The sequence below is a fragment of the Propithecus coquereli genome, unplaced genomic scaffold, assembly GCF_000956105.1.
Source record: "Propithecus coquereli isolate 6110/MARCELLA unplaced genomic scaffold, Pcoq_1.0 Scaffold14, whole genome shotgun sequence".
NCBI classification, from domain to species: domain Eukaryota; kingdom Metazoa; phylum Chordata; class Mammalia; order Primates; family Indriidae; genus Propithecus; species Propithecus coquereli.
Window position 1 is genome coordinate 7,284,825 of NW_012138302.1, and position 19,264 is coordinate 7,304,088.

Below are 19,264 nucleotides of genomic sequence, written 5' to 3' on the forward strand. Positions count from 1 at the left end.
GCCTCGGCTTCCCAGAGAGCTAGGATTACAGGCGTGAGCCACCACGCCCGGCCCATCCTCATTTCTTCTCTGACCTTACCTCCTACTTTCATTCACTCACTGTTCTCACCATACTGGCCTGCCTTTCTACTGGCTGTCCCTTCTGCTTGGAAAGCTCTCCCCCTACAGTATCCTGGCTCACTCTGTCACCTCTGTCAGGGCTTTGCTCAAACATCCCCTTCTCAGCCTGAACCTGACCATCCTGCTTGGAGTCTATCCTAACCCCTCTTTACCTCTTCTCCCTGGGTAGCAGTCACACATCACCGTCTCGCATCCCACGTACCTTCCCTACTTACTATTTTGTTCATTGTCTTTCTTCCCTCTCTGGAATAAAAGCTCCACAAGGCCAGGGATTTTTATCTCTTTTATTCCCTGTTGAATCCCAGGACCTACAAGAGTGCTTGTACACAGATGATGCTCAATAAATACTGAATGGATGAAAGAAGCGGTGTTCTCTCATTGGGTATGGAAACCCACAAAGGTAGCTAATCCATGGGAATGGAGCACATGGGCTGCGAACTGCTCTTACAGGTTGTGTCTTCCATCTGTCACGGTACCTAAAGAGATCTGGCTCAGTTTATCGATCCTTCTCCAAACAAATCAACAGTATAAAAGTTCTCCTTGAGAGACTGCAGAACTGCTATCCCTACCCCCACTTCCCTGTTTTTTAGGGCATTAGTAAGGACTTTTCCCATTAAAATGTATTTATTTCATAGGCAAATTTTTTTTCCAGATCTGCCTTCCCGTTTTTCTGGCCACAGCTGCAAAGTTTAGTATTAGTGCCAGAGGCAACCGATTAGTTAAAAAATACATACTCTGCTCTAGGCAGGCATCCATTTGTATTTCATTACAAAAGGATATTAAAAATGATGCCTTGGACTTTTAACTGTCTACAGCACAGCATATCTGTCACCCCTGTTTGTCTTGACAGTCTGCCTATGAGAGTGGGTAGAGCAGTTAGTGTTATTCCCATCAACACATAAGGGAGTTAAGGCCCAGAAAAGTTGGTAACATAGAAGACTCTTGGCATGATCGATCGCCTATATTTATTTTTTAAAATCTTATTTATTGCAAATCATCTCAAACCCTAAATAGAAAAGGCTGTCCTAGGTAATACAATTAGCATTTTTTTTAAAAGCTTCAGTGTTGGACATATTGTTGGGATGCTGAGCATCTGTACTTAATACCCTGTTATGACATTTCTTGCTGAAGTTGAGCTCTAATAAACTGACAAAGATAAACAGGATCCACCCATGCTGTGGTTTTAATTTCTAAGAAAGCACATGATTTAAGAAACTGCAGTTTTCCCCTAAATTTTTATCCACTGGTAATCCAATTTTAGACCCCCCAGCTGGTTTCTGAAGAAAAGTTCTACCTTTTCTTAAAATACCAGAAGGTTATTCTTAGTAAATAGCTTAGATGTCAACCCCTCTAAAAAATCTTTACCTGAAGCCCCCACGTCTCCTAGTAGCACCTATGCACGTTTTCCTGGTGTTATCCTGTATAAACTGCCTGTTGATCAGTTATATCCCTCAGTTAATCTCTATTTCTTTAGAGCAGGGATTAATCGTCTCTGAATCCCACGCTGCTAACACAGCTTTGGCACATGCTGAGTGCTCCGTATATGACGGCTGAATAAATGAATGAAGGGAGGCAGTCATCAAAGACAAATGTTAAGGGAGGGGGAAGCTACTTCACTCCTGATACTTACTCCCTTCCTAACACCCCTGGCTTCTCTCCACCCCCTCACTTACTATTCTCTGGTCGTAGAGCTTCGAAGTAGAAACTGGACATGATTAGTCTCGCCCACTCCTCGCCTGTTTCTCTTTGGGAGACAGGTGCTGGCGGGAAGCACACAGCCACCTGCATGTCCGTGCCATCAGCTTTGCAGGTGAGGGCAGACCCTAGGTGGGAAGGCCCCCGGTGGTCCAGCAGTGCCAGGGACTGGGCAGATATGTTGGTGCAATTGGGGGGGGTCAGTATTAGGAAACACATTTGCCCACAGTTGTAAACTAAATACTCTTATAGCAAAGGTGGTATTCTGTCTTCTATCTGATTTCTTCTTGCATTTTATTTATTAATTGATTTAGAAATCAGGGCATGGGAGACAACTTTTTTTTGATGAGGGGGCCCTTAAATCCCCTCCCAATAGAGACCAGTGGGATTTGAGGTTTTTAATTTGAAAGACTTCTCCTATGCCATAAAATGACAGCTCTCCCAGCTTGTCATTGCCTTATTAATAAAGCAGAAAATGGTACATAATACAACATGGTGAAACAACATATTACCAGGAATTTAGCACACCCTAGAAAAGCCCAGCAACAAGAGCTAAAATATATGATGATAAAAACCTTCCTGTGCCATCAGTAGAACATTTTGTTTTGTCTACATTCCTAGAATCCCATGATTCAAGAAGTATCAAATTATCTATACCAAATTTCGAGACTCTCTCTCCCCATATTCTCTTTTCTCCCCAAACTTTAAACACTGCTCTAACTGACATGTGACCACGTGGGTTGGATCTGCCACAATTCCCTCTACTGTTCTTCCCATGGTGCTAACAAGATGCCTGAGGCTGGACACGAGAGGATGACAGATACCTTGTTATACAAGCATTTGGTTCAATCCCTGGAATGGAGTCCAGAACTATGGACCCAAAGGCATCAACCTGATTTAGGGGGTGAATACTGTCTCCATGTCCTGTAGACATATTTCATCATTACCTAAGCCTAGAGAATCCCTAGGAGGGAGTTTTGGCAGGTAATAAAACGCTCCAATTATCAGAGCTGATCTCACACAACCCTGCCTTGTAGGTATTATCATGCACGTTTTACAGGTGAGGAAATTGATTCAAAGAGAAACACAGCTAGTTGAAAGGTGAGCATTTAGGCCCCTGTCCTTTAGACTTCAATAGCTGCACATTGCTGTTTCCATGCTTCCACGGTGCCTCAGCTGAGCCTCATCCCCGTTACTGAAAATCTTACTATGAAGCACGAGACACCGAGAGCAGAGGTGAAGGTATGTTTCCCGCAGAACAGGTGGTATATTACTACACAGCTTTTGAAGGACTGTGGCAACGTCCCGTACGGACAGAAAGAACAGGAGCAGAGAAATGGTCTGCAGAGGCATGTACAGGGCACATTAAGCATGTGGCTGTCAATCTGTAAGCCAGCATCCTCAGAGAGTAGACATAAGTAGAGTTTGGGGACAGTTATTTCTCTGCCCTGTTCAAAGATGTTACATAGATACACAATAAGCAGGGCACTACCATAAGCCTCTGCTTCTCAGAAGCTGTTTTTGTAAGCTGAGCTTCCAAGATCCATAGGCCAAGCCCGGCTTGCTTCCTGTGTCATGGGACACTAGGGGTTTTCTCCTTTTGTTGACAAGTGTTGAACCACTTCTAACCAAGAGAAGCAGATCTCTCCAGAATTGCTGCTGGACTCTCACTCTTTTTGCTATAGATACAGAATCCACATACAACACTGCTCACTTGTGCATGTATTATCCAAATGCATAAATACTAGACAGTCCAAAGCTCATTTCTGATACATGCCCAGGAGGGACTCTACCCAGTTTGGATTCAGTGTCCCAGAACCAAGTTCAAACATGGTATGAACAGAGGCTCTCTTCTCTTTGTCCTGTTCCCTCTTGTGTCCATTATCATTAGATTTCAATACTGAACGTAAGGAAGCTGAGAGGCCCAGAATCTTCACTCACTGTACTCATCTAGATATTGCCCAATCCCAAAGCTTATGTCTACAACCCCCTCCTCCACCCCATGCTCTCTTCTATTCAGCTCCTATTAACATTATCGTGGTTCAAATTCTTTTTTTTTTTTTTTTTTTTTCAGCAAATTATGGGTGTACATACGTTTAGGTTACGTGTGTTGCCCTTGGTTCCCCCCCCCCACCGAAGTCCGTGTTTCAAATATGTCCTATAGGTGGTTCAAATTCTTGACCTTAATGCTCCTTTCCTGGTCGGCTCTTACATCTTTTCCTCAGTAGATTCCTTGCCTCCATTCTCAGCTCCTTTGACGACTCCCTTGAAGGCTCACTGCTACAGTTCCTACCCGTTCCTGCACTTCGATGCCTCTCTGCAGCTTTAGGGAAGAAGCTCATCACACCGTCTATCAAGGCTGGGCCATTCATCCCCTGGGCATTCCAGCCATCACTCTTTTTGTCATGATTCCAGGCACTAATAAAAGCCACATTTGTGTGTTCAAGCTATTTCTATCCCCTTGCCATCTCTAAAACATCAGGAAATATCTGGAGAATTGTTCTCTCTCTAGTTCAAGTAATCATTCCCATCATCTAAAAAGGTTTTGAAATCCTATATTCTCTGATCAAATGTTCCCAGACTGTTCAGAGAAGAGCTAAGAGTTATTTTCTCTTTCCGTCCAATTCCACCCTCTGTCTCCCTCCCCCACCCCCGCCCACCCACCAAGCCCAGCCATGAAATCGCCAGGGCTATTGGCTCTGATCTTCTGCCAGACTCTTACTCTTGGCGAATGCTCAATGCACACACCTTCGAATTGATACTTTGATCTAGATTTTTTACATTTAATGTATGAGATATATAATTTTTATATCTCATCAAGTGCATTTCTCTTGGACTGCAAGTTCCTGGAAGGCAGGGCTATCCAGAGAAATGAGGAACTTTTTGCTCATCAAAATTTATGCAAGTAGATGCTGTCAGATGATCATGAAGATAGCATTCAAAGCCACTCAAACAATATGCAAAATGAAATAGCTTGTATTCTTGATTTTGGCCTTGGGCATGTAGTTACACCATGTCATCCCCCCAAACATCCACTCATTTCCACATCCGGTGTAGCTGATAGCACCCCAGAATAGTGTTCACTTTGATTTTGGCCTCAGCTCTGCAAACTCATGCTACACCCATGGCTGGGGATCTGTGCTTCTCTCTAGAGCCTATACAATGAGGGACCAAGCTTAGGTGTGGATTCCAGTGCATACAGCTTTAGAAGTGACCGGCGCGTTGTCTCAGCCATACTTACTTGGTGAGGTTGGGGAGGCTGCACCTCCTTCTGTTGATGTGGTCGGAGGCTTTGTGTCTGGCACCGGCAGAGGCACAGGCCTGGCCATCGGTGGCGGCGGCGGCGGTGGCAACATTGGGGTGGGAAGGAATGGGTTGTGCACCTTGCCTTGGCTACTCCCATTGGGCTGTAAGGTTGAGGAAGAAAAACACATACAGGAAAAAGAAGAAAGAGACATCAACCATCAGCTACTTCTGAAAGCAAAAGATTCATTAGGCACCTTTTATGTAAATTATTAAGTATTCTAGATGCTTGAATTCTTCCATAAGTCCATACAAATAAATAATTGTTGGGTTCTGTTCTTAAAGCATTCCACAAAAGTATATCACAGCACACATGCTCCATGCATCTGAAACTTATCTCTTGAACCCCATTGTCCTTCTTTGCATCTGTTTTCATAACATCACCTGCCAGTGATCACTCTGGATTTGTCACCTGAGTAACCAAATTTTGCTTGGAGTGTTTTGGTTCTGTATTAACTGCTCCTTCATCATCATGCTCATGACAATTCAATATTTATTTTTTTACTTGTATAAATTTGTGGGGTGCAAGTGTAATTTTGTTACATGGCTATATTGCATTATGCCAAAGTCAGGGCTTTTAGTGTATTTATCACTAAATATTTCTTTAATATCAAAGTGTTTTATGGAGTATGGTATTATTCTACTATGTTTATTTATCTATATATAATGAAGCTTCCTAAATATGCATTTGAAATAAAAAATAATATTTTATTTTCACTCTTCCAAATTGATATTATATAACATTTAATAAATGTGTTAAGGGAACATAAAAAATTTCTTTCACATATTGTAATAACATCAGGCACAAAAACTTTAGAATTCAGCTGTCAGAATTCTGCTAGGGAAAAATATCACTTCTAATTTTGCTTTAAATTATATAAGCATACGCCATAAGAGTCATATTTATTTGGCTGTCTGATATTAAAACAACCAATAACAGCCCTTTAACAAAAAAAGTTTCCCTCTAAAGAGAGCAATAAAATCTATTTTATTTTCAGGTTTTTCAAAACAGTTCCATGAAGAGACTTGCCTTAAGCCCTATAAAATTCTGATCAAAATGCAAAACTGGGCATTTGACAGTTATATAGGTCAATGTCAAGACTATTTTTTAAAAAAAGTTAAAAATTTAGAAGTCAGATGCTGGTGATCAGCTCAGTTTTTTTCGGTGTTTCCCAAGTGGCCTTTCTGACGGAGTTTCCAGACTTCCGTGACACCATTCGACCAACAATAATGGCTCATATTTAGGGTGTAGTTCCCAGTCAAAATTTGGTTGAAGGAGATCCTGCTGTCCCAGGCTTTCACGTTTAAGCTTAATGATTCTGCAGAGGCAGTTTCGCTCCCCTATCAACATTCACTTATATATTTAGCATTATTCCTCAACGACCACCTCCTCTGACAATCACAATGTTGTGTTTTCTTGCCAGCAAACTTGCCTGTGCGTTATTTCTGAGTGGGCTGAAAGTCCATAAGTGAATGCTTTAGAATAACCCAAGCATGTGAATGTACAAGCAAGAAGAAAAAAGGCACCATATTGATTTGTTGTCTAGACAGAAATGTATCTGCTAACACATCACCAGACATTAGTCAAAGCTGCCTGTTCTGGCGCAGAGATGCAGAATCAGGTATTTCTGCAAGGGAAGAAAATCAGTGATGGGACAGTGTGCCATATATCCCGAATTAGGCAGTAATAATTATAGCTAATCTGTGGCTTCCTGTGCAGTTATTAGGAGAAAGGAAAACCAAATTGGGCTTTATTCTAGTGATTATTTATTATTATTATTGGACTTGAGATACAGCTATCCATTGTAAACGTTTAGTTCTACATTTAAAATAAAATTTCTGATTTTTAAAAATCACTTTTACATTTGGAATGTTATTCCAAGTTATGATTATTTGGTTTAATTGAGGAAAAACAAAAACATTCATTTGGAGCTATTGAATACTGTTTAGTTTTATACAAAGATAAGTGGGAAAGATAATTACTTGCAGAAATAACAAACCATAATAAACTGTACTTCTAGCATCTTGAGTTCAAGTACTGGTCAACTTGATCTAAAGTGTTAGAAGGCTGTATTTTTTAAAAATATCAACTTAGTTGATCTGAAACATCTGTCCCCTTCATCTCCCTACATCTTTCTGCCACCCCAAATCATTATTTAAAATTATTTGGTCTTTCTATTTTGTTAACTGTAGGAGCCCTAGGGTTAGAATGCATGAGGTGGAATTATCGGCCCACAGAACTTAGGAGGTTATACAGTTCACCCTTGAGCTGATTTATATCCATAAACTTGACAGTTGCAAACTTAACACAAACACTGTTTTTAAACCCTGACCAATCACTCTTAGAGCAAGTTAACTTTCCCACAATCTAGAATAAATATGACATTTGCCTGCAGTTAGTCAGCACAACATTAGAGCACAATGTCACATGGTCATAAGGTCTCCCCTTGTTATTTTTATATTCGGCTAACATTTCTAAAGAAATTGAAAAAAAGAGGTTTCCTTACATTGAGGAACCCCACCTGTCCAGCCTGCTGACCAGCATCAGGGCAGACAAGTTGGACAAACTCTTTCAGCGTCTCCTGAGGGTGATAGCGGATGGCCGGGTGTGAGAAGTAAGGCCCAGGCTGCTGGATAATGGGTGATGTAGGGAAATGAAGAGTCGATGGTGTCGCATGCGGACTTGCTGTGGGAAAAGAAAACACCAGGGTTATGAAGAGAACGACCTGATTCGCCACAGCTGAACTCGATTCAACTTCCTTTTTTATGTCTTCTGGCCCAATCCACAGTCTTGCTCATGCGACTGAATTTAACACTAGATAGGTCTGATAGATTTTCTTCCTTAAGGCTCTAAGACAAACATGGAGGTTAGATTAGGGTAGAGTTTCAAGCTGTCTTTCTATATTCAGTGGACATGAGTTATAAAGGCATTAATAATCTTTGGTGAAGCTGAAGATTATTCATTACCTTAAGAGCCTTTTTAATGAAGCAAGCAATAAAAAATGTATTTGGTAGATTAGACCTGATTTAACTGACATTACATATGACAAATTCTAGTTTGCACATATGGATCCGCTTTCACGCTGAGCTATCCACGGACAATAATTCATTGTTAAAGCTCTTATACCCCTTTCAAGGAAATTTCTAGGGACTAATTCAGGATGAAATTTTTTTGAAGTATGTAGTAAATGATCACTTAATGAACCCGTGCAATTTGGGTGCCTCACTTTACATGGAAGGTTTATGTCGCCTTTAGATGCCATTTCAAAGCCAAACTCAGAAATGCATAGAGCAGGGGGGCCCATGGGGTAAGCAGGCAATGACCCCCGCTAAAATGCTGGCCCTCTGCCCATAAAAGCTGATAAAAGACTCAGACAACTACTACTCCCTTATATTTGAACTCTGATAAATTTCATTTGTACAAGATTACATTAGACTAAAAAAAAACTTATGTGAAGTGCTTAATGATTTTTCTAAGAGAACTTTTGCCCTTGAATTGGAAGGATGATTGATAAAATCAGCCGGAGGATAAAAGCAGCACATGGAAAAGGCTGAAGGTACTCAAACCAAGTCAAGCCCAAGATAGCAGCTCTTGCTTCTTATCAAGGGCCAGAGAAATCTCTCCCAAACCAAAGAGATGAGAGTATTTATCTTTCCTTTACTTTTTGCAGTTTAATCCTTAAACTCAAGGAGCCTCTGAAAAGAGAAAAACAAAAAAGCCCAAATTTTTGGAAAATAAGACTTTCCCAATACCAAGAATGACTCGTAATACTGAAGAGAAGCCCAGTAAGACAGGCCACCTTTTCTGCCACTATCTCACTAGCATGGCTAAGGGCTATAAAAAAGAATATATCCCCATTAGCTGCTGGGCAGGGGTTCTTTGTTCTCTACTGGGATCTGCTTACTCTTGGGGCATTTTCTGACTAATGCTCGAGATGCTAGTGGTATGTGGTTCTGAGTTGCATCTACAGTTTTTGAAGAGTGGAAATGGGGGTTTTGAGTGGAAGCAACAATCCAGTCCATGTCTTGCAGATGACCTTATGGAACCCTTTCATTTCTGCAACTTTTAATCTATCCAAAAAATGTTCATGAGCTCCTACTATGGGTTTGAGAGACAAAGTTGAGCCAAAACAGATTAAGCTTTGTTTGTGTGATTGAGGGCATCTAGAATATAACCTATTCGGAGAGCAATTTTTGTCACCTTCCCTTCTCAAATGTACACGTCTCCTGGTCTTCCCCGTCTTAGTAAACAGCTTTCCCGTCTCCACTGTCATATCCCCAGAACCGAGTCTGGTATGCAACACATATTTGTTGATGTACAGGAATGACTGAATAGTTGGTACAGAAATTAATAAGATAACCATACAAATAAATACAGAATAAAACTTTCAAAAAACAAAACTTGATTTTTCCACCTGGCAAAGAGCCAGGGAGCTTGTAGAAAAATTGGTAAAACTTAAAGATTTCACACAATGAATGATAAACCTTGGGATCCATGATCATTACCGAATTAAAATCCACAAGCTAAAAAGTTAAATGGCTTTAGTCATCTCTTGCTCTGGAAATTGTGCTATTGGCTTTAAAGAGCCAAAGAATTTTTTCCTCTAATATGGTACAGTCATCCTTACTGGTAGCAAGAAACTTTGATCCAGTACTCTGATAGAATAGCTTCTAGTTAAGGATAGAATGTATTTGCCAAGCTAGCCTGGGAATATACTGAGCCTAACGAAACGATACCCTCGACTTTCGCAGCATGTCAAACACAAAGGTGGCAACTTCACTGTCAAGAGCCCGTGGGAGGCTGACCTTGATGACAAAGTGGCATTCCTTCAGGTGTTCAACGAAAGTGATGAGCAATTGTTAGATTACGAAACCATGGTGGCCAGAGAATGTTGCCCACGAAAACATTCACTTGAGCAAAGATCAGGCAGATAAAAGTTAAAGAAATGTGATAAAATTCAACAGGACCATGGCATTTCCTTATTAATTGTTAAGAAACATCCTTGCCCTTATTTTGTTGTTGTTGTTAAATATGTAAAAGAAAATCATGAGCAACTTAAATTGAGACCTTAGTTTATTATATTTTACTGAAAACGATTTATTCATCTTTTCCTTGTGGCATACAGTTTATTTTAACACAAATGTAAGAACATATGGTACTCTATGGAATTAATTCTACAATGACAGATTTATAAGGATCAATTAATTCTTAATTAATACCAGGAAATCATTTAGCCTGTAGTTTAAAATTAGGCAATTGCTGAGTCTGCATTGTAAAGGGTCATCCTTCACAACCCCTATTTTCTTATGCTTAGGAATTTCTGGTTCGGTCATCAGTTCACTGCAGAACTGGATACAAATCATTCAAGATCCTGAGCTTTAATTTCTTCAAACAGAAAATAGTTGTGTTACAGACATCACAAAGCTCTGTTAATTATTATTAAATATATGCTGTTTCTCTGGATAACCTGCTATTCCTCTTCTACAGGACAACGCTACTCACTGAAACTCAGAGTTAACATTTCATCAATGCCTAACTTTTTCTTCTTTCTTCTCTATTTCTTGTTTTCTCTCTTTGTCGTGGATTCGATATTTTTAATGTACCTAAGCCTTTTTTTAAATTTTAGTTGTCTGAAGTTATCTTAGAAAGTGTCACTGAGGTTAAATCAATCGAACAGTAAAATTCATTAAATGTACTTTGAGATGGCCAGACCAAGCCCTGTAGAAGAGAGAAACTACCATTATCAATCTGGCATGATGATAATGGAATACACAAAGAATGGTATGAGTCCAGATTTTTCACGAAGAAAAACATGTCTTATGGATGTGTGTGAGTAGTTGACACAATAAAAAATTATAGCACATTATGTAAATGCATATTTAGATCCTTTAAAATGTGCATTATTTACTTGAGAGTCAATAAAGGCTTTTCTCAAGTGGTTACAGTTTATTGCAGGGCATCCATCTGTATCCATATTGATGTTAATACAATTTTGTGTATTAAAAGACACTACAAAATTGGCTGCTTCCGGCATCTAATACTCTCAGTACCCTAGGCCAGGAGCAGCAGAGAGTGTCAGAAAACACTCCACTCTGGTTGGATCTCAAGACTAGTTTAAACTTTAACGAGTGGCCAGACTTGTTTAGAACAACTGCTTGGGCTTTTCACAAAGAATACAAATAAGATGGAAAAGAAGGAAATTTGATCAGGTTTCTTTGGCTGGAATGGCACTGCCTACCCATTCTGAACAAAGTAGCCACGATTAAAGAAACAGAAAACCAGAATTTCCCAAAGGGTAGACAGTGCCCAGTTATTTATTCCAAAATCATCACATTACTGAGTACTTTAAGAAGAAGAAAGCAGACCAGGCAGGTTGGTTTGCTTGTTCACTCCCCTCCTCACCACCCTAGTACCCTACAATTCTTTAAAATACTCTCTTGGTTTTGGTTTGAAGGAGAAAAAGTTAAAAATTCAAACCATTGAATATGTATACGCTTTTTAACCTAAAAATGCATCCTCCTTTTAAAGCAGACTTGATAAAGACTGGGGAAGGAGAGGGTCAAGGTCATTACTCTATTCTTGTGTATGCTGGGAGACTTAGATAATCCAACAAGTGATTCTCAGTCTAAGAACCTACCACAGGGAAGAGGCCTTGCAGACGCATGTCTCAGAAGAGTCCGGGCACGGGGGACCAGAACCAGTTAGATCATCTGAGAGTGGGCCATATAAAAGATGATGGTATCAGGTGTGGCCAGACAGGCTTGGAATCTTGTGTTTTTATGCTTTTAACAAGTCTTAGGGAAGAAAAAGAGATAGAAGAAAGTCCTCTCTTCTTAGCATTTCCAGTGGTTTTTCTCAAGCTCAACCTCCAAGAATCCTAATAACCCTCCCACATTTTCCCTCAAACCAAAATTTCATGGGTTGAAATATGTTCTTCTGTATAACCCTGACATTGCCTTAATTGCTTTATTCCTTGTCCATGAACCGTTGCAGATTCTCACAGATTGGACAGAGACTTGGATTCTTTTCACGTTAACTTTTGCTTTCTGGCACCAGCCTTTAAATCCTAGTCTCCCTTCTATGGGAGGATCCAAAGAAAAGCTGTCAAGAGAGCAAGAAAAACAATAAAATCTAATCTTCCTTCAGGTGCAGCGTGCTCTTAAGACAGCATTATATACAAGCTTTTTCCCTCATTAGAACAAATGATCACTCCCCAGCCCTGACATCTGCAAAACTTCACAGTCTTACTGTGTATACTAAGTCAATACTAAGTCAGTGGCAACAGGTGAGATTCCAAACTGTTTCTCTCCGTTAGCACTGTTCTAAGAAAAAGCTACTCATCTGTCTTCAGAAGTAAGATGTTCTCTAGACGAAAATAACCATTTCCACAGAGTAAAGGGTGGCATTAAGAACCCCTGACTGCTCATATTTAGAAGTAAAGGTTTTTAACAGGGCAAAGCTCCAAAAGGAGAAGAAAATGGAATATAAAAACCCCCACTTAAAAAGAGAAGTCTTCCATAAGGGCAAATGGAACTTGAATGGCTTGGGTTGTCAACTGCTGTGTATTTTGCTTCTTCAGAAATTCAAAACCGCATTATATAACACCATTATAACCTACCTAAAGCTGAGAAATCTATCTTAAGGGTCCGCAGCTTTAATTTATAAATCATGCATGAATCAGGCCTGCCATTTATGAAAGCCAGGAAGTTTGGGGTTGATTTATTTTAACAGAGACACAAGGAAAGAGGAATTGGCAATGGTTGTCGAAACTTTAGGAGGTGGAGCCTTTTCTAAATAACAAAGCTTTTGACTTAGGGTGAGGCATGGTTTTCCAAACAATTTAGTACATGTCTTTAACATCACTGAGATACATGTGAAAGGACCCGAGTATGTCATTGAGAGAAATATATGAGATTGCACAATGGCTTGCAAAACACGAGTGTTTTTATATTACGGCTACCAGAGGAAATAACTTTCTGCCACAGTAGGTTTCCAAGACAGCAGATATATTCTATTCCATTTGAATTAAGGGGATCTTTTGCCTGGAGATCAAATTCCACTGTCTTTTGGAAAAACAGACCCCTGTATCCCCACAAAAAAAGAGAGGCCAAGGTCTTTTCAAATTTTTATCTAAGTCCATTTCAGCTATTTAAAGATCTTTGTTGCTCAAAGGCCCTGGTTAAACCAGGGGTTGGCAAATATTTTCTGTAAAGACAAGATATTAAATAGTTTAAAATTTGATGGCCGTATGGTCTCTGTTGCGATTTCTCCACTCTGCTGCTACGGTGCAGAAGCACTCACAGACATCACATAAACAAATGAGTGTGGCTGTGTTCCAATACAACTTATTTTCAAAAACAGGTAGAAGACAGGATTTGACATGCAGGTCATAGTTTTCCAGCTCCTGCTGTAGACCCACATAATTCCTGTTCTCTCTCCAAACACCTGCAATGTTCCGTGAATCGGGCGCCAGACAATCACCGCTCCTTCCACCAAACAAACCATGGCTCTACCAAACCATGTCCTGTTCTGGATCAGCCTTTCTGCTGAAGCCTCAGCTTTCCAAACCAATCCGATTGTCTCTGACACCCCCACTAACTCTCCCCTGTAGTCCTTTGATTGTTCCTCTTCACCATTATTTAACGTGCCTTGGTCTGTGCTAGTTGACCACATCGGTGTGTGTATATTATTCTACATTAAATGAGTCAGAAAAGTAGTGTGGTATAGTATAAGGACCATGGGTTTTGGAGTCAGATGTGAGTTTAAATTCTGAGCTCTATCACTTACCATCTATGCTTCAAGTTTCTGAGCTTCTCCATGACTCAGTTTTGCCATCTGCATCATGGGGCTAATAATACCTCATAGATTTGTTGTGAAGACTAAATGAGACAATGTATGTAAGGCACATGGGATAGTTTCTGATCACACAGTAAAGTGACTATCAGTAGCTTCCTTTCATGGTACTACAGCACTATTATAGGTAAGAATGGGGATGGGCAATGAGTAAATTGCAAGTTGCTCCTGTATGCTAGCACCTGTCTTGATTCGAGAATACATTGGAGGAAAGGAGTGGTGGAGTAAGAGGTACCTGTTGCCTGCCTATCTCTTGGACAAATGAGTGTATAAATATTGATAAAACAGTATATACTATCAGATATGACATGAGCATCTAGAAAATAATTCCACGAACAACAAAATGTAAAATGAAAGCAACAATAGCAGTAGAAATGGCCTTGACCTAATAGTCACAGATACCGTAGACATATATGTAAAGATAAAGGTTCTTTAAAGGCCTCAAATATACTTTCAATCCCTGCCTTTGCTTACATCTCAGACTGTCACACTTGAAATAGAAACTTAGAACTATGGGGCCATCTCCCTCTAAACACTATTTTTCACTTGGACCTACAATCCTTGAGTATCCATTCTGAGCATCCACACTGATCTCCCTCTTGATCATGGAGACCCCTGCCACCCAGGCACACTTCTGACCTAACCAGACTGTGAGCGTGTCCTCCCCAAACACGGATGCAATGGCGATCTCCATCGTTTCCTTTGAAAGGCCCACCCTGTTATTGGGATTTTGCTTATCAGAGATCTAATACATATTGACTACTATTAATAAAAAAGTTTTTCACAGGATCTAGGGTATTTTTAAAGAAAATTTTCTAATTAGATAAAGGGACCTGGTTTTTAGTTTAGTTTCTACCACTACCTGGCAGATTATAATTATGGGCAACTTTTCTTTCCCTTAGGTCTCTCATCTCAAAATAAGGAATTTGAACCAAATAATCTCTGAAGCTCATCTAGCTTTAAATTCTAGTGGACATACGAAAGTCAGTCTCTGGAATTACATTTACAAATAACTCAATATAATTAATCCATGATAATAAAATTAAAATCTAAATATCTGAAACCAGCGAGCTTGTGCCTTTTAAAAGAAATTATTTTTAAAATGTTTATTAGATATTAAGTTATAGGGGATATCTAGACTCAGTCTTTAAGATACCTTGGCTTTGGGAAGACTGTAATATACAGAGTTTTAAAAACCCTGAGTATGCTATTTAATAGTTCAAGCTCCGTGAGACAGAGCCCAAATTTTTTCCTGACAGGGCCTCTTTAAATTGACCGTACTCACACATTAATTGCCTAAGCTGCCATGATGGCCAGTGTGAAATGCGTTCAAACACCACACAGCAGCTGTGATTATTGGAAATATGAAGAGTGATGATTTAATGGGCAAAGTTGACAAGAATCCAGTTCCATGAAGGGAATGTAAACTTTTACGTAACATGCAAGCGATACCATGAGATGAGAGGAAGAAAGAAAAATCAAAACAATTATTTGAGGAAAAAACCAAGCACCATAGGTTAAACGATCACAGAGGTTAACAGAAATGGAAAGGGAATCCTCTAACGATCTGTTGGAAGTGAAATGGAATTACAAAGTAGAGTCCTGCAAAAGAGAACTTCAAAAATAAAATCTGTGCAGATGCTATTATATAGCCTCTTGGAGAATGATCAAATGCTGAGACCTATGCTGTTTTCAAGTCTTTCCCTACATTAAAAAAAAAAGGCAAAAAACAAGAAAATAAACAACCAAAATCTCACAACAAACATAAAGCCATGGCTGTTTTGCATCATTTCCCTTCACCAAATTGTCAGGTTTATATTGACGTTTTAGCCCCTACTTCTGAGCAACATGATTACTAAAGCACAGGCTACTTTGAAAGTATCCTCCTGAATTCACAGCATCTTCAAGGGATGAAATCTACTACTGGTAGATTCCACACAAGGAGGGGAAGAAGCATGAGAAGAATCAGTCTGGTGTTTGAAGTCAGGGGACCAAGTTTCACTTCCGGTGTGGGTATCACCCAGCTCTGTTCCTTAGTTTCCTCTCCTGAAAAATGGAAATCATACTTTTCATATGGTACACAGATGCTAGTATACAGTAGGCTCATTAATTCAACAAGGGTTTTGAGAATCCACTATGTGTCAAAGAGTATGTTAGACTCTGGGTTATTTAGTATTCTTGGGATTGTTTTTAGAATAAATTAAGATATATAGAAAGTAATCAGGATCACGCAATGCAATGAGGCCACACCTGATAATTGAGAATCAAGAGTCGAACTGTTTTCAAGTTACCCTGGAGGTCCGTGGCATGAGCTAACAGTTATCTTCTGAGGCCTGGATTTTACTTGTGCTCTGCAAGCACTAACGGCAGGAACCAGTCACAGCTAGTGAGTAAGCTGAGTCCGCTGCCCAGTGCTCAGGACGGCTTTGCTGCCATCTCCTGCAGCGAACAGCTATTATTTTTACCTGCCCAGCAGTCTTTCACCTCTTCTTCCAGAAACAGAGCTCTAATGTTTCTTTGGGGAACTCTCTTTCCCTCAGCCTCAGTCTGCGTGGGTAGGGTGGGTTTAACCCTGCTCCCTGGTTCCGTGGGTGGGCATGCAACCTAGCCTACACCAGCGAGGCACCCTATTATCTTTTAAACATGAGGATTGTTTTAAAAGTGAGAAAATGACCCAAACCAGGACAATCAGAGTCATAAGCATTAAGGAGTAGGCCCTTTGCTAGATCTACTGTAAAAAAGCTGCCTTCTTTCCCCCCTCGGGATTATTAAATTGGTGGGAATTAAGCCTGGAGCTGCTCATACCATCTGCGCCACATTCTGAGATTTAGCCTAAGAATGAAGCTCACAAAGAGGACAGCAGAGCTGAGAGAGAGACAGAGAAAGAGAAGGAAAGGTGGGGGAAGAGATTTCTGAAGGTAGTACCTGAACACCTGGATCCATCTCTACCTGAAGCCATACATCCCTAGACTCTTCAGTTACATAAGCTCATCTGCTATTTTCTTTTGGGGGAGTGGAGGGGTGGTCAAGCTATTTGGTTAGATTTTTTTTAACTTATAAGAATCTTTTGCTTGAAAGAGTCTGTGTTAACATATCTCCTGTTCATTACCTGGTATGCAACAGTTTGATGACTCTTATTATGATACTCAGGAATTTGGGGATTCAGGAAGATCTAGAGATATCCCTTAGGGATACCAAGGTTTTAAAAATTCGTATTGTGTGCCAACAGAAGGACCCACACAATCTGGCATAAGTAAATTCCAATCCCCACAAATACTTCAAATACTTGTGCTATAGTATCCCTCAGTCTTCTTTAACTCCCCTCTCATTAATCATTTGTTTAACATCTGTCTGGTCTGCTAGATTGGAAGGGCAGGACTGGCTTGTCTAGCTCGTTGATTAGGACCTAGCACAGCGCGTGGCAGATAACAAGTGCCCAATGATTATCTGCTGAATTGACTCTTACAAACAACAGACTCTTGTAAACGACAAAGGTGCTTATTCCTTTAGCGAGAGCCATGCCTGAACAAAGGCAGGTCAAAGTGATGCCTCCGCCATGGCTAAAGGGCTACCCGTCATGGGAGAGGGACCACTCGCTTCACTGGGGAGGTTCCCTGTTCTTGGAACCATACGAGAGCGCTGGGATGGGGTAACTGGGTTTGCTCGCTTCCTGAGACCGCATCTTATTCTAGGCATGTGTGGTTCCTCCCTGAGAGGAGAAACACATTCTTCCTTCTACACCAACAATAGCAGGTAGAAAGAGAGAACTGGGGATGGAGAGAGAGGATAGAAAGAAGTGAGAATCATCGAACCACAGACCAAGAAAGCAAATAACAATACGGGGACAGGGGAGGCTGAGAGATAATGGACATTTATTGGATACTTACTGCATACCAAGCCATTTATGTATGTCACCTCACTTCCCCTTTCATTAACGCTTTCCAGTTTGGGACAGATGGAAAAACCAAGACCAGCAGAGGACGAGTGATGTGCACAAGCTGACACAGATCCCTGCAGCTGGTCGGGATTTGAATTCTATCCTGGCTGACTCCAAAGCCCACGCTCTTTCACTGCACTCTGCTGCTCCCATTTATTTTCCAGAGGGCAAATGGTTTATTTCTTTCAGAAATTTTCATTCATAGGCCCCTTATATTATAATAGAACCCAGCAACTTTGATGGTCTTCACATGTGTTTACATGTAAGAAAAAGGAATCATGCTGGGTGTGGTGGCTTGCACCTGTACTCCCAGCTACTCAAGAAACTGAGGCAGGAGGATTGCTTGAGGCCAGGAATTCGAGACCACCCTGGGCAACATAGTGAGACTTTGTCTTCAAAAACCAATTGTTTGGGGAAAAAAGCAGCAACCATTTCACAACAAGAAATGGCAAATGTAAATTTACTGCAAAAACATAAAGTTTAAAAAACATTTCACACACATGGGTGATTAAATATGCTAGTTTCAACAACACAAAGGATGCAGCCCAGAATGGGTGACTCTCGGTGATACTGCAACCACATTAATAGGACCGCACATTCCCATTTTGAGTATCAGCACTCGCCCCCCTTTTCCTACATGGATGATAAGCTGATACTACATAAACATTGTTAAAGCTACAGTTCCATGCTACAGTAATTCACTTAACTTTAACATGATTTATGATTCTGTCAATAGGAAGGTTGAAAACCTTGCACTGAAGCTTAAATGTGAGCTTCATATTTAAAACAGTAATTGTGTGTGTGTGCGTGTGTGATAGAAGAAACCATTCCACATAAAGAGGAGATACAAGTTCAATCTTGAATTTTTTATTCTACGCTGAAAAAAGGAAAATAAATAATGAGTCTAACCATGGAATTGACATTAGATTAAGCTAAACCAGAAGGAAAGAACTACTAGAAACTTATCTGATTATGCGAGTTACAGTCCAAGTGTATGATACCCGGAAGTCCTATCAATGAAAGGATTTCTCAGAAACCTCCTTGTTCAGAACCAGTGCATTCACTGTGGATGCGTATGTTGGTCTATGATGTGTGTGTGTGTGTGTGTGTGTGTGCACGCATCAGGGGGGCACGTGGGCCTATGTGTGACTGAAAGAGAGATTGAGAGAAAGGGGCAAGGAATTCCAAGGGAAAGCAGCTTTCTTTGTCAAGATGAGTTGAAATCCAGGTCCACTAGGTTAATCACCCTATTCTCTTCAGCACTCACCCGGGGGGCCTTTTGCCTCTTTAAGAGATTAAGGAGCCAAGTGGTCTCACTGCTCTAACCTGTCCTCCCTGGGACAACATATTAACAT

The 19,264-nt window shown here is 40.4% G+C and overlaps 1 protein-coding gene across 4 annotated transcripts in view; it reads right to left on the reverse strand.

Moving 5' to 3' along the window:
- Positions 1-19,264, reverse strand: part of NFIA (nuclear factor I/A) — a 369,436-nt gene that overhangs the window by 44,909 nt on the left and 305,263 nt on the right. For all 4 annotated transcript variants that reach the window (XM_012639455.1, XM_012639454.1, XM_012639453.1 and 1 more), the window contains 2 exons: positions 7,626-7,804; positions 5,057-5,222 (listed from right to left, as the gene is read on the reverse strand). In XM_012639455.1, coding sequence (XP_012494909.1) covers positions 5,057-5,222; positions 7,626-7,804 — 345 coding nt within the window. The remainder of the gene's footprint in view (positions 1-5,056; positions 5,223-7,625; positions 7,805-19,264) is intronic.